Genomic DNA, 14,334 nt, shown 5'->3' on the forward strand with positions numbered 1-14,334 from the left:
ATTGGCTTAATTAAAAACACAGAACAATTTACAGGGGACTAAGAGTAAATTGCCACGCAGAGAGGTGCCACGCACCAACCACCACTCCTATCCTCATGACCAGTGTTTCCAAAGAAATAATTTGAACCACACACTTTTGAGAGTCATAGAGAGGGGTACGGGTGGGAGAGGGGTATGGGGGGGGAGAGGGGTATGGGGTGTGGGGGAGAGGGGGTAAGGGAGGGTGAGGGTGAGAGGTGATGATGGAGAGGGAAGGGATGATGATGGAGAGGGAAGGGATGGTGATGGAGGCGGGGAGGGGTGATGATGGAGGCGGGGAGGGGTGATGATTGAGGGGGGGAGGGGTGATGATGGAGGGGGGAGGGGTGATGATGGAGGGGGGGAGGGGTGATGATGGAGGGGGGAGGGGTGATGATGGAGGGGGGGAGGGGTGATGATGGAGGGGGGGAGGGGTGATGATGGAGGGGGGGAGGGGTGATGATGGAGGGGGGGAGGGGTGATGATGGAGGGGTGATGATGGAGGGGTGATGATGGAGGGGGGAGGGGTGATGATGGAGGGGGGGAGGGGTGATGATGGAGGGGGGGAGGGGTGATGATGGAGGGGGGGAGGGGTGATGATGGAGGGGGGGAGGGGTGATGATGGAGGGGGGGAGGGGTGATGATGGAGGGGGGAGGGGTGATGATGGAGGGGGGGAGGGGTGATGATGGAGGGGGGGAGGGGTGATGATGGAGGGGGGGAGGGGTGATGATGGAGGGGGGGAGGGGTGATGATGGAGGGGGGGAGGGATGATGATGGAGGGGGGGAGGGATGATGATGGAGGGGGGGAGGGATGATGCTGGGGAGGCGGGAGGGGTGATGCTGGGGAGCGGGAGGGATGATGCTGGGGAGGCGGGAGGGGTGATGGGGTGATGATGGGGGGAGGGGCGATGATGGGGGGAGGGGTGATGATGGGGGTGGGGGGAGGGGTGATGATGGGGGTGGGGGGAGGGGTGATGATGGGGTGGGGGGAGGAGTGATGATGGGGAGGGTGATGATGGGAGGGGTGAAGATGGAGGGGGAGGTGGGGGGGGGGTGGGGGAGGTGGAGGGGGGGTGGGGGAGGTGGAGGGGGGGTGGGGGAGGTGGAGGGGGGTGGGGGAGGGTTGGGGATGGGTAAGAGGTGGAGGGGGGTGGGGGAGGTGGAGGGGGGTGGGGGAGGGTTGGGGATGGGTAAGAGGTGGAGGGGGGTGGGGGAGAGGTGGGGGAGAGGTGGAGGGGGGGTGGGAGGGGGAGGGGGGAGGGGAAGTGATGCACAGTTTGAATTCCCAGGAGCTGCTTTTGTTTTAACGAAGTCCCCGCTCGAGCGACAGAATGTTCAAAGCTCCCTGCACCCTGCACCCGGCCCACAGGCCCTGGGCCCTGGGCCCTCACCCACCTGTAGAAGGACAAAAGTCACTGTCAGTTGTTTCTGGTATCGCCCGAACTCACCGACCGACACCAGCGCGCCATCTACATCCATCCCGGCGGCGGAAGGCCGCGTGATAGCGCCGCCCTACAGGCCGCACCCGGTAACACAGGCCGCTCCCAGTATCACACCCAGACCCCGCGACAGCGCCGCCCAACAGGCCGCTCCCAGTATCACACCCAGACCCCGCGACAGCGCCGCCCAACAGGCCGCTCCCAGTATCACACCCAGACCCCGCGACAGCGCCGCCCAACAGGCCGCTCCCAGTATCACACCCAGACCCCACGACAGCGCCGCGAATGCGCCGCCCTACAGGCAATTCCTGGTATCACACCCAGTACCGCTTCTGCGCCGCCCTACAGGCAGTTCTCGGTATCACACCCAGACACCGCGACTGCGCCGCCCTACAGGCAGTTCTCGGTATCACACCCAGACACCGCGACTGCGCCGCCCTGCAGGCCGCTCCCGGTATCACACGCAGACCCCGGGAGATCTTGTTCATGAAGAGGCGCTGCACCAGGAACATTGAGTAATTGAGATGTACAGCACGGAAACAGACCCTTCGGCCTCACTGGGGTGGTTTGGCTCAGTTTGCTGGATCTCTGGTTTGCAGTGCTATATGATACCAAAAATATTGGGTCAATTCCTCACTGGCTGAGGTGACCATGAAAGACTGCTCTCATTCTCTTCCCTGAGATATGGTGACCCTGATGTTAAATAAATGTTCAGATATATCCCCTTCATCCCCAATCAAGGTAGGTCAGTTCTGCAGAGAGATTTTTATGTTTTTAATAGAAAAAAATGAGGAGTAATAACACCCGTCAGTCAACAATCAAATTTAGAAGTCAGAATTGTTGGACTTCAGTCAGCCATTTAAATTCTAATTTCAAATAGCAAGGAGCTGCAGAACACCGACCCCATCTTCAGATCAGATTTCAGATGGCAAATAGCTAGAAGCTCTAATGATAGCAGCTTCATCAGATTTCACAAAGTATTTCAATGAAAAATCACTTTGCTAGTTAAAGATTGTTCTGATCGACAAAAGCCGCTGTCCTGTCAGACACCACCTGCTGCCCTCTAATTCTATGAACTTAAATGAGGCAGCTTTGTCCAGCAAAAGGCTCAGAATTAATGTATAGCACAAATTCTAAAGATCCTTCAGCCATTTTTCATTCCTCTGGTACCCTCCCCAACTCTATTGATTCTTGAAAGATCACTATCAATTCCTCAGCTACCTCCTTCAGAGCCCTTGAGTGTAGTTCATCTGGTCCAGATGATTTATCCATCTTCAGATCTTTTGACTTCCTAGCACTTGTCCATAGTGACGGCCACTGCATTGACATCTGCCCCTGACACACAAAGTTCTGGTATGCTGCTGGTCAGCATAGATGTGTTGGACCTAAGGGTCTGTTTCTCAGCTGTATGACTCAATGGTGTCTTTCTCTGTGAAAACTGATGCCAAGTACCTACTCAGTTCAACTGCCATTTGTTTGCTCCCCATTACTTCTGCAGCTTCATTGTCCAGCAATTCATTGTCCATCATTGCCTCTCTATCTTTCATACATCAAAAGAAATTCATGCAGTCTGCTTTTATGTTACGAGCTAGCCCACCCAATTACACTTTCAATTCTGCAGCTATCTTCTGTTTCAGTCATCACCTCACCACTTACTAATTTAGCATTTGAAAAATTTGAATGACAGCAGTGCTTCTGCAGAACATTATTTCTAATTTTCACCAGTCTCCGCACCTATTTATTCCCCTCTGTAAATTTCAGTCATTCTCCTGAATTCACTGGCATTGGACACACAGATGAGCACACAATCAAATTTACTGCTCAATATCACATACTCACCTTTATTGTTAACTTCAAATCTGTAATCAAACTTCTTGACTGTGGGTTAAATTAACACTCCACAGACTGGAATGCATAGTCTAGTCCAACACTCCAGGAAATACTGAGGGAACACGACATTGTTGGAGGTGTTGAGGTGAGACAGTTAACTGCAATGATCTTCCCCCCTCAGTGTGCAATAGATCCCATGAATCTACTTAAGAGTAGGACAGTTCTCTCATGATATTGGCCATTATGTAACCCTGTTTATTTGCACGTTAACTGTATGTGAATCTTTTTCATCCAAATAACAACTGAGACATGTCAAAACACATTTTAGATGCAAAGTACTTTGCAAAATTCTGCAGTCACATACGGTAGCACATAAATGTAAGGTTTTATTTTTGGTTCTGCTGCTCTATTTACCTGACTTTTCATCTGAATGGTAGTTTTTACTATGACCATTGCAAGGATTAAAGTGAGAGGGCAAAGATTTAAAAGGGACTTTTTTTGCAAGGTTTGTAGCTCAGGTTGAGGTTTAGGGTGTAGGTTTGCTCGCTGATCTGTAGTTTTGATATCCAGACATTTCATTACCTGGCTAGGTAACATCATCAGTGGTGACCTCCAAGTGAAGCAAAGCTGTTGTCTCCTGCTTTCCATTTATAGGTTTGTCCTGGATGGGGTTCCTGGGGTTTGTAATGATGTCATTTCCTGTTCATTTTCTGAGGGGTTGATAGATGGCATCTAGATCTATGTGTTTGTTTATGACGTTGTGGTTGGAGTGTTATGCCTCTAGGAGTTCTCTGGCATGTCTTTGCTTAGCCTGTCCCAGGATAGATGTGTTGTCCCAGTTGAAATGGTGCTTTTTTTCAATCGGTGTGTAGGGCTATGAGGGAGAGGGGGTCGTGTCTTTTTGTGGCTAGCTGGTGTTCATGTATCCTGGTGGCTAACTTTCTTCCTGTTTGTCCTACGTAGTGTTTGTGGCAGTCCTTGCATGGAATTTTGTAGATGACGTTGGTTTTGTCCATGGGTTGGTGGGATAGATCTAGATGCCATCTATCAACCCCTCAGAAAACGAACAGGAACTGACATCAGGACAAATATATAAATAGAAAGCAGGAGACAACAGCTTCGCTTCACTTGGAGGGCGCCACTGATGATGTTACCTAGCCAGGTAATGAAACGTCTGGATATCAAACCTACAGCTCAGCGAGCAAACCTACACCCGAAATTTAAAAGGGACATAAGGAACAACTTTTTCATGCAGAGGGTGGTGAGTGTATGGAATGAGCTGCCGAGGAAGTGGTAGAGCCTGGTATAATTACAATGTTTCAAAAGCACCTGGATGGGTATATGAATAGGAAGGGTTTACAGGAATATGGGCCAAGTGCTGGCAAATGGGACTAGATTAGCTTAGGATATCTGGTCATCATGGATGAGTTGGACTAAAGGTCTGTTTCCATGCTGTGCATTTCTATGACTCTAAGTACAATGTTAGCTTTAAACTGACTGCTACATTTTACATCTGACACCATTGGCCATCATATCCTATCAATCTGTCTTACATTAAGTCCTGCATCAGCCAAAGTTCCTATGTTTGCAATTCAGCAAAAATTTAAGCCATACTTTTTAGTTTATGTCAGCACCAAAGTGCCTCTGATTTCATTTCCAACTGTCTCCCAACCACCCACTCAAAGCATAACCTTGCTATTCTGATGGATTCGGCTCTTATTTTCACAGAATAGTTTGTACTCTTCACTTCCTGTTCCCATACTGCAATCCATACCTTTATCACCTGGATAATTACATTGTTGTATGTTGTCCTCTGAGACCACAATTGTACCAGCTGCCTTTCCAATTTAAACAATGCTCCTACAGTTCCAGGTTCCCAGTCAATTCTTCCTTCAAATCATTGGAAATTTCCTTTTTGCACACAGCTACTGCTGTTAAGAATTCTGTCCCAAAAGCATACTTCATTCATTCCCTTTGGGTTGCAAAGCTGCTGAATGGTCAGCCATTCTGAATCCTTCCTGTCAGCTGCTGAGAATCATAGATATGTACAGCATAGAAACAGACCCTTCGGTCCAATTCGTCTACATCGACTAACTTAATTAGTCCCATTTGCTGTTTGCTATGCAGTATTTTGAGATATGACATCAAAAAACAAATGAAAACTGACCTGCTTTTGATGTCATTCTGAACAATGCATAGTTACAATTATAGTTCAAGGTTTGTGTAAAGAGGTGTAGCTCAGGTGTCGGTTGCCGTGGTAATGGGTATGTTCACCAAGCTGGGAAGTTGGTTTGCAGACATTTCGTTCCCTGTCTAGGTGACATCCCCAGCACTGTGGAGCCTCCTGTGAAGCGCTGATGTACTGCGTTGGTTGGAATTTACTTGGTTTCATTCCTGCCGATTCCGGTTCAGTTCCTCATTGCAGTGGTCGCAATATTGAATCCAGGTCAATGGGTTTATTGATGGAGTCCATGGAGGAGTGCTATGCTTCTGGAAATTCTCTAGCTGTCCTCTGTTTGGCTTGTCCCATTATTATTGTTATACCAGTCGAATTTGTGGTGGCGAGTTGTTGTCTGAGCATGGCTGTCGGTTTATGGGCTGTCATGAAGCCAAGTGGTCGGAGAAGTCTGGCTGTCAGTTCAGAGACTTTTTTTTATATAAGGTAGCGTGGTTAGCGTGTTGGGTCGTTGCACATCCTAGTCACATTGTCTGCCTGCTGGGCATCTGCGGATGAAGTTGTGAGGATATTCGTTTGTGGCAAAGCCAAACAGAGAATACCTCGAGAATTTCTAGAAGCATGGCACTCATCCATGAACTCCACCAACAAACACAGCAACCGTGACCCAATATACTGAAACAAATAACCAGAACCAGCAACCGGAAGCAGCAGGAACAAAACCAAATAAATCCCAGAAGACACAGTCCTGCAGCACTTCACAGGAGGCTCCACAGCACTAAGGACGTCACCTCGATGGGGGGTGAAATTTCTGCAATCCAACTTCCCAGCTCGGTGAACATACTCACAACAACTGCAACAAATTAGTGTTACATGGCAGTTATCACCACACTATCATATACTTTCTGTTGTTCAACATTTAACCTGGCTGATTTCATGGCAATTCTAACAACTCCGAGAAGAGAAAGCTTAACTCTCTTTGAAACAATTGTAAAAATAAAACCAGGTGAATATATGTGTCATGAAACAGAAGTTAATACAGGTCTTGGAATAAATAAAAGCTTTTAAATACTCATGTCTCAGTCCGGACACAGGGAGAGATTTGAAAGGACTAGAATGTGAATGTACAGTTTTGAAGAACATTTCTGGACTCTGGTATAAATGGCTGCTTGCGAATACAAGGGTTTTTTTCAAGGCCACTGGCAAGAAAGAATAGGGCCAAAAGACATCAAGTTAAAAATTACCACTGGGTGAGGTTACACCAGATATCAAGTACAGGACAAGGATTGGTAATGGAAAACAATGAGCTCTCCATTATACCCAGTCCAAATGTGAAAGCATCCCTTCCCAAAAATGTTTGGGTTATTTGAGTAAAGTTGTAACACATAATGGAGAAAACTCAGCCAACTTGTAGGTGGGGGGGGGGGGGGGGTGGGAATTACTATAGGAGATTTAGCCTTGCTGGCCAAGACAGCTGACTTGCATTGTGATTCCCACTTCATGTTTTCATTTGCGTTTGATTTCAATACAGTGCCCCTGCGGGGGCTGCTTCACTATTATTTATTTTTTGGACTCTCTGGAAGAGCTGAGAATGTTTTCTTCTGTAGTTTAACCCCTTATTGCCCCTGTCCTGGGAACTTTGGTAGGGAGGGTATCAAGGGAACTGGATTTTCTGTTTACTTTTTATTTGGCCCCTCAGTCCTACTTTATGATTTGTTAAGATCATGGCTGATCTGATTGCAGCCTTAACTACAACTTGCCACCTCTTCTCCTTACATCGCAATTCCCTTGCTAATTAAAAATCTGCCCAACTTAATCTTGAATATATTCACTGATCCACCCTCTAATGCTAACTGGGAAACACAATTCTAAAGACTAACAACTCGCAGAGACTTAATGTCATTTCTGTCTCTAAATGGGAGACTAATTATCTTCCAATTGCACCCTCAAAGGGAAAACATCCTCTCGGCATCAATCCTGTCAAGTTAATCAGAATCGTTGTTTCAAAGTGCCCACCTTCTTCTTGTGCACTCCAATGAGTACAAGCCACAGCTGCCCAACCTTTCTCCAGACCAGTGAACATGCTCTGAACGTAAGAATATCCAACAAATAAGGTGACCTAATCTGTATACAGTACTTGAGGCATAGTTTCACCAAAGCACTGTAGTGATCAAGGCTTCACTGTTTGGACATCACAATCTTTTCTGAATTACTCGTTCCACCTGCAGACTAATACTTTGCGATTCATGCAGGATACCCAGAATTCTGCTGTACCATACCATTAGTGGGCGGCACGGTGGCACAGTGGTTAGCACTGCTGCCTCACAGCGCCTGAAGACCCGGGTTCAATTCCCGACTCAGGCGACTGACTGTGTGGAGTTTGCACGTTCTCCCCGTGTCTGCGTGGGTTTCCTCCGGGTGCTCCGGTTTCCTCCCACAGTCCAAAGATGTGCGGGTCAGGTGAATTGGCCATGCTAAATTGCCCATAGTGTTAGGTAAGGGGTAATGTAGGGGTATGGGTGGGTTTCGCTTTGGCGGGTCGGTGTGGACTTGTTGGGCCGAAGGGCCTGTTTCCACACTGTAAGTCTAATCTAAAAAAAAAGTCTAATCTAATCTAATCTAATCATTCTGCAGCTTTTCTCCATTCTATGAAACTAGTCACAAAACGACATGACCAGCTATCCTTAGTAGCCACACACGCAGGTGACAAGCAACATGAATTCTACTGGGACAACACTACTATTATAGGACAAGGCAAACAGAGAACAGCCAGGGAATTCCTAGAGGCATGGCACTCATCCACAGATTCAATCAATATGCACATCGACCTGGACCCAATAGACCAGCCACTGCAGCGGACAGCTGGAACTGACAACCGGAAGTGGCAGAGACAAACCACTATAAATGCCGGAGGAAAGATCACAGAAGCGCTTCACAGGAGGCTCCCAAGCACTGAGGATGTCACCTAGACAGGGGATGAAACGTTTGCAACATAAATTCCCAGCTCGGCAAACAGAACCACAACATCAAATTATAGTGTTCTTTAAAAAGTCAGTGTAAGTACAAGTTAGTGATGGCCAATCAGTGGCATGCAGTGAATCTTAATCAGATATATATCTGAGGCAATACTGCACTGTCTCTCAGACGACGCTCGAAGTCAAGTTTCCATCAGTGTGCTCAAGTGGTGTATCAGAGACTGATAGCCATGATTTGAAGATCAGATCAGTTATCTCCAATGTACTAGCCAGCATTTATCCTTCAGTCAAGTGTCACAAAACAGCACTGACATTATCTAATTGCTGTTTGTAAAGCTGTATGCAAATCAACTGTCCAAACATTACAACAGTTCGAACTTGCTTCACTGGCTCTCAAGTATATTTGATGCATGCAGTGGTTGCAAAAATCACCAAATAAATAAATCAAAGTCTCCTTTTAGGTATTTCAAGACAAAACTTGGAGTGATGAACAACACTGACCATCAAATACACACAATAAGCAGTCAAAGGCAAAAATGTGTTCTACCAGTAGATTTATTAAAATATAAGCTCTAAGTCTTGCACTAATTGGTATATCAGTTGCAGCTCAGCTGCATTCTACACATCAGAACACAACCAAAACTTCAGCTATTTTGGGGGCATGGTAAATAAATAGTCATCTACTACACAGTGTCAACATTTACCTGAATGGTAGAATTCAGAGAATACTTTACATTCAAGGCCACACATGATAGTTTCCCCAAGTACTTGCTTCAAAAATTACATCGGTACATTTCATGTTTAAAAATGAAGGAAATTAAAGGATTTACAGCATAAACATATCCCAACCTTATTGAAGTGAAGGCACCATTAAACTTTACAAAACTATAAAAACATGCAATTAGTGTTCCATACACTTATATTTGAAAATACCAAGAATTTCGCATTTTGGCTTCAAAAATACACAACTTTGGAAGCGTGTTATTTGTAAAATGCACATATATTACAATACTAACATTCCAAATATTAACCTAGAAAGTCACCAAGCGTTCCTGAAAACATTTTAAGTTGGAGTCAGGTGTGCACTTCTATGAAGAAAGTGCATTTGGAATATTTGTTGACTTTGATGCTTTAAAGATAGCTCAAATTCAAGTTATTTTTAAGACCTGGAAGTATTATAGGATTCAAGTATTTCATATTTTCTCCTTAAAATAATCAGTCTTGGTTTCTCAGTTGTCCAATTCTTCTTCGTTCTGTTCCAATAGTTACGGATTACACTTCAGGCAAAAAGTTAAGTTGATCAATGATGATTACATTTCCTGTTAATTTTTTTTTTTAAAAAACTACCAGTAATGTTCATTACTTTCAAGCCCACTGATCACAGGACACATTGACAATGAAAGCGGCAGTCATTTGCTGGGTTAACTCAGTGGGATCAGTCAAGAGAAGACTAACATAGGAACCATGGATTTGCAGTTTTTTTTTGAAAAATTGAAATATTTATAACATATCAAACTGCATATATTCAGGTTAAGTCACAATCAGTAGAAATCTTTAGCAAAATAGTCATTTCATCCTGTAGTGATATAATTACATTGGGGTCTCTTCTTTGTTCTCAGTTTCAGTGATCCATACCTGGTCTGTACAAAAAAAATTAAACAAATTTTATTTAAGTGAAATGCACATCAACACTTGCCTATTGTCCATACTAATAATTAGCAGGCATGTTGAATTTTTCCAAACCATTCACACTTCTCATTTTCAATTTCCCCATTCACGTATAAACCATTCCTCGGAGAGAGTGCAGCGATTTAGTCAAATAGCAAAAGGCATGAAGGACTTTGGTCATAAAATTATACATTTGAAGTTATTCTCCTAACAGCACAGAAGGGTTAATTATTTAATTTTGAACAGCTGAATCACAGTACTAATATATTACAGGGTAAACAAAAGAGAAAATGCCTTACTAAGTTCGTTTGCTCTGTAAGGTGGAATTGCACTCCAAGTATTTTTAATTTATAAGTTGGAAGCAGATTCAATACCAATGAATTTTCACTCAGCTGAAATCTACGCCCCCTCGTCACCAACATTTATGCAATTGCAAAGAAGTGCTCCTAACAAAACCCTTCAAGTTTGGAAAAATCAATGATTTAGCAGAACAAATCCATGATTTTGATGGGATTAAGTTCTATGTTGTACAAGCAAGCAAACATCTGATCAGTTTTCAAATTCATACTCAATACTGAACAGAACCTAAATTTCAACTGTAGTCCTTTTAGCTCAAACTGTATTTAGATATAAATTGAAACATTAAAATCACTTCAATATATGCCCCAGAACATTGTAAGAAATCAAAATGAGAGTGACAGGTTAAAAGAGAAAGATGCAAAGCTGCAGAGGGCAAATAGAATTTACCTCTTTACGATAGCCTCGCTGTTTCAGTTTAAGGCTCTGTGATCGTCGGAGGTATTTCTGTTTGGCAATCTCATCATCTGAATGAGCAGCATCATGGTCTTCCTCTGACTGCCCCTTACCATCCATATCATCATCAAAATTAAAACCATCTGAAATGAAATGACAATTTACTAACCACAGTCTGCAAATGCTCTTGCACAAGCTTATGGATGTGAAAGTCGAGTGTCTGCCAATGGACAAAGCAGGCATTGAAGTTCACTTCACTGTTTAAATTCCATCAGGAACAATGCCCAAATAAGGAAAATCATTCTACAGTTGACCTATTCTCCACATGGGGGCACCAAACACTTCAATAACCAGACACCACAACTCTCAAAACAACTAAGTGGCCCATACAGTTGGAACCTAGGATTAGTCTAGAATTGGAAAAACACATTTTGCAGTTGTGGGCGGCACGGTGGCACAGTGGTTAGCACTGCTGCCTCACAGCGCCTGAAGACCCGGGTTCAATTCCCGACTCAGGCGACTGACTGTGTGGAGTTTGCACGTTCTCCCCGTGTCTGCGTGGGTTTCCTCCGGGTGCTCCGGTTTCCTCCCACAGTCCAAAGATGTGCGGGTCAGGTGAATTGGCCATGCTAAATTGCCCGTAGTGTTAGGTAAGGGGTAATGTAGGGGTATGGGTGGGTTTCGCTTCGGCGGGTCGGTGTGGACTTGTTGGGCCGAAGGGCCTGTTTCCACACTGTAAGTCTAGTCTAATCTAATCTAATCTAAAAGTCTAATCTGTCCACCCAGGCAAAATATATCAGAACACACAACACACCCATGGTGCACATCTATATAAATATAGTTAAACATCAATTATACAATTTTCATCACCACCAGCAGGAAATTAAAATATGTTCCTCTCTCCAGAAACGATGAATACGTAACCATGAGACCTTAAATGCTTTTACAAACAGCACCAAGTGCCAGATGAGCAGGAGATACCAAAGTAGAGAGTTTGGCACATGGTGCCCAATGTAATTAGTTATATTGAACACACACAACCAGTTATATTTGCCATTTTATTGAGTAATAATTATAATTCACTTGGTTATTTTGAATTTATTTTGATTTAGAAAACTTAGCAAAACTGGAAGTTTCACCTGTGCATGATCATTCAGGATGCATTTCCACAAGTTCAGTCACTACAGCATTGGCACCAGTGCTAAACCATAAATCCAGTGCTTATTTTGCTTTTCAATTAGCCTCTGGACACTCCACATAATCCCTCAATTCTGAATTTAGGCCAAAATGATAAAAATTGTGATGGCAGTGAAATTATTGTTAATCCAACAGATATACAATGAAGCATTCAGAAAACAAGTGATCAGGGTACACGTTATAACGAGACAAAAAGTTCTCATTTAGAAACACCATATATTTGTCCCTTTACTACTCTGGTTTCATGATGCATTTCCTACTTTTACAGTGTGGGCCTCTTTTAGCCTAGTACAAAGTGACATTTTGTCATTTTATGCAAACAATAGTTTGCAAATTTCAAAAAGCCACTTGCCAATTGGTAAGCAAAATAGGGAAACACTTTAGACCAATGAATATCAATAACATGATTGTCAATTCATCTTGAAATACTTAGTATGCACAGCCTTGCAAGAGCTGGCGACAGAGTGCATGGGGTAAAGTAAGTTTCAGATTTCTACCAATGTGAAAAAGTAGTGCTGAAGCAAATCTGTAAACTGAAGATAAACATACACATTTCCGTAATCACATGTTTCAACTGAAGTCTGGCAGACTGCCAAATTTGCCAGATGTCAAGGCTGGGAAAGCTAGCAATTCCGCCTTCCCTCCCTCGGATCAAGATGAGAATCAAGTTTAAAAATTCATGCTTGCCTAGCCAAATCCTCTGGAGCATGCTCAACTGCAATGAAACACTAATTGCCATTCTACAGATTTGTGGTCTCCAGGAGCAGGAAACAATTAATGAAAGTTACAAGTGAATTTTACTGCTCAAACTCATCACAGGTCAGGAAATCACTGAAATTAAATGAGGATATCACTAGTAAGCCAAAGTTCATGGTCCATCCATGAATAACTCAAAGAGACAGTGGTCAGTTACCTTCTTGATAACTAAATTCCTTGGTAAGCCACATCAGAAAGCAGTTAAGGGATAGTTGCATTGCTGTGCATTTGGAGTCACATAAAGGCAGATGATACAAGGATGACCTTCCCTCAATAATACTGGAGACGCAGATGAAGCTTTTATGGCCATCCAACTGTTCAATGGTCAATATTACTCATTGTAGATTCTTATTCCAGATTTTTCTTGAAATAAATTCCAGTTACCATGGCAAGATTTGAATGCTAATCTCCTGACCACAGGATTACTAGCTCTGTAATATAATCATTATAGCTCAGATATTTGACTGTGGGCTAACACTTCAGTTTCAAGTGAAGCCCAGATCTCAGATTAAAAGATGATGATACTGAATCACATTCTAAAATGCCAGACTGGTGTAGTGAACTCCAGGTGCCCTTCTCTTTACCCCAAACTCCCTATTTTCCAAAACAATTCGGGCACATACATCCATGTGACAACTGCAGTCCAGTTTCAGAGTTTACTTTCCACAAAGTTTATATGCTGCTGCACTACATATCTCACTACTTCAACAATTACATTTAAGTGGTTGTCATGTTTTTGTTAAACTACTTACTAGCATCATCTTTCAAACGTTTCACCTTCCTTATGGCATCAACAGCATCATCGATGGCACGGTGTCCTACTGGCTCATCACCTTGTATCGCTGTTAAATCGTGCATACTCAAACTTCTCAGTCTTTCTGTGATTGCGCCTTGACTCTACGTAGAACAACAAAAATTAGAGATTGTAAACCTTCATTTTTCACCAAATACATCCAATGTTTAACAACTGCTGTGCTATAGTTAGAGATTTTAAAAAGTCTTCCTTCTGTCTTAAAGGATACATGCACAAAATGGTGTGGCATGAAGTCAGAGGTCAGGTTTAATCTCAGATCTAGAATGTGTAATGTCAGCTGGGGCTATACACATTGAGACCATCATGGTCAGACTTCAATTAAAAATATAAGGCTCTCTACTGCCATCCAGTAACCAGTCAAAGTGTGCTGATTGAGATGAGTCTCACCATAGTCAAGTAGCCACTTGGATCAATGCTCAAGCTCGCTCATGAACGATGCTCATTCTAACAAGTGGATAACTTCGAAGTACTTCAAACATTGGTCACTTTCAACAACAGGGATCCACAAATATATTGAGAAGGAATTCCTACCCCTTCCCTCCTAATAAGAGGGCATCTCATCTCAGAAATCTACTTCAGATTTCTAGCAATATAGAATTAAAACTACAGCGCAATTTTAACATCACAAATGACATTGGAAAGTCTTACTTTGTTTAAAAAACAAAAAGATCAATACATAATCAAAATCAGGTGACAATGGACATTAC

At 43.6% G+C, this 14,334-nt stretch overlaps 2 protein-coding genes across 2 annotated transcripts in view; both read right to left on the reverse strand.

Annotated features, from left to right (window-relative positions):
• Window positions 1-1,498, reverse strand: part of slc22a15 (solute carrier family 22 member 15) — an 80,757-nt gene extending 79,259 nt beyond the window's left edge. Inside the window, exon 1 of the mRNA XM_060841850.1 lies at window positions 1,415-1,498. Coding sequence (XP_060697833.1) covers window positions 1,415-1,498 — 84 coding nt within the window. The remainder of the gene's footprint in view (window positions 1-1,414) is intronic.
• Window positions 1,499-8,978: 7,480 nt separating this feature from the next.
• Window positions 8,979-14,334, reverse strand: part of reep3b (receptor accessory protein 3b) — a 57,357-nt gene continuing 52,001 nt past the window's right edge. The window contains exons 6-8 of the mRNA XM_060842313.1: window positions 13,566-13,710; window positions 10,855-11,003; window positions 8,979-10,079 (exon numbers count right to left, since the gene is read on the reverse strand). Of these exons, the coding sequence (XP_060698296.1) occupies window positions 10,011-10,079; window positions 10,855-11,003; window positions 13,566-13,710 (363 nt within the window). The 3' untranslated portion in view covers window positions 8,979-10,010. The remainder of the gene's footprint in view (window positions 10,080-10,854; window positions 11,004-13,565; window positions 13,711-14,334) is intronic.

This window comes from Hemiscyllium ocellatum, chromosome 22, assembly GCF_020745735.1.
Source record: "Hemiscyllium ocellatum isolate sHemOce1 chromosome 22, sHemOce1.pat.X.cur, whole genome shotgun sequence".
Taxonomy (NCBI): domain Eukaryota; kingdom Metazoa; phylum Chordata; class Chondrichthyes; order Orectolobiformes; family Hemiscylliidae; genus Hemiscyllium; species Hemiscyllium ocellatum.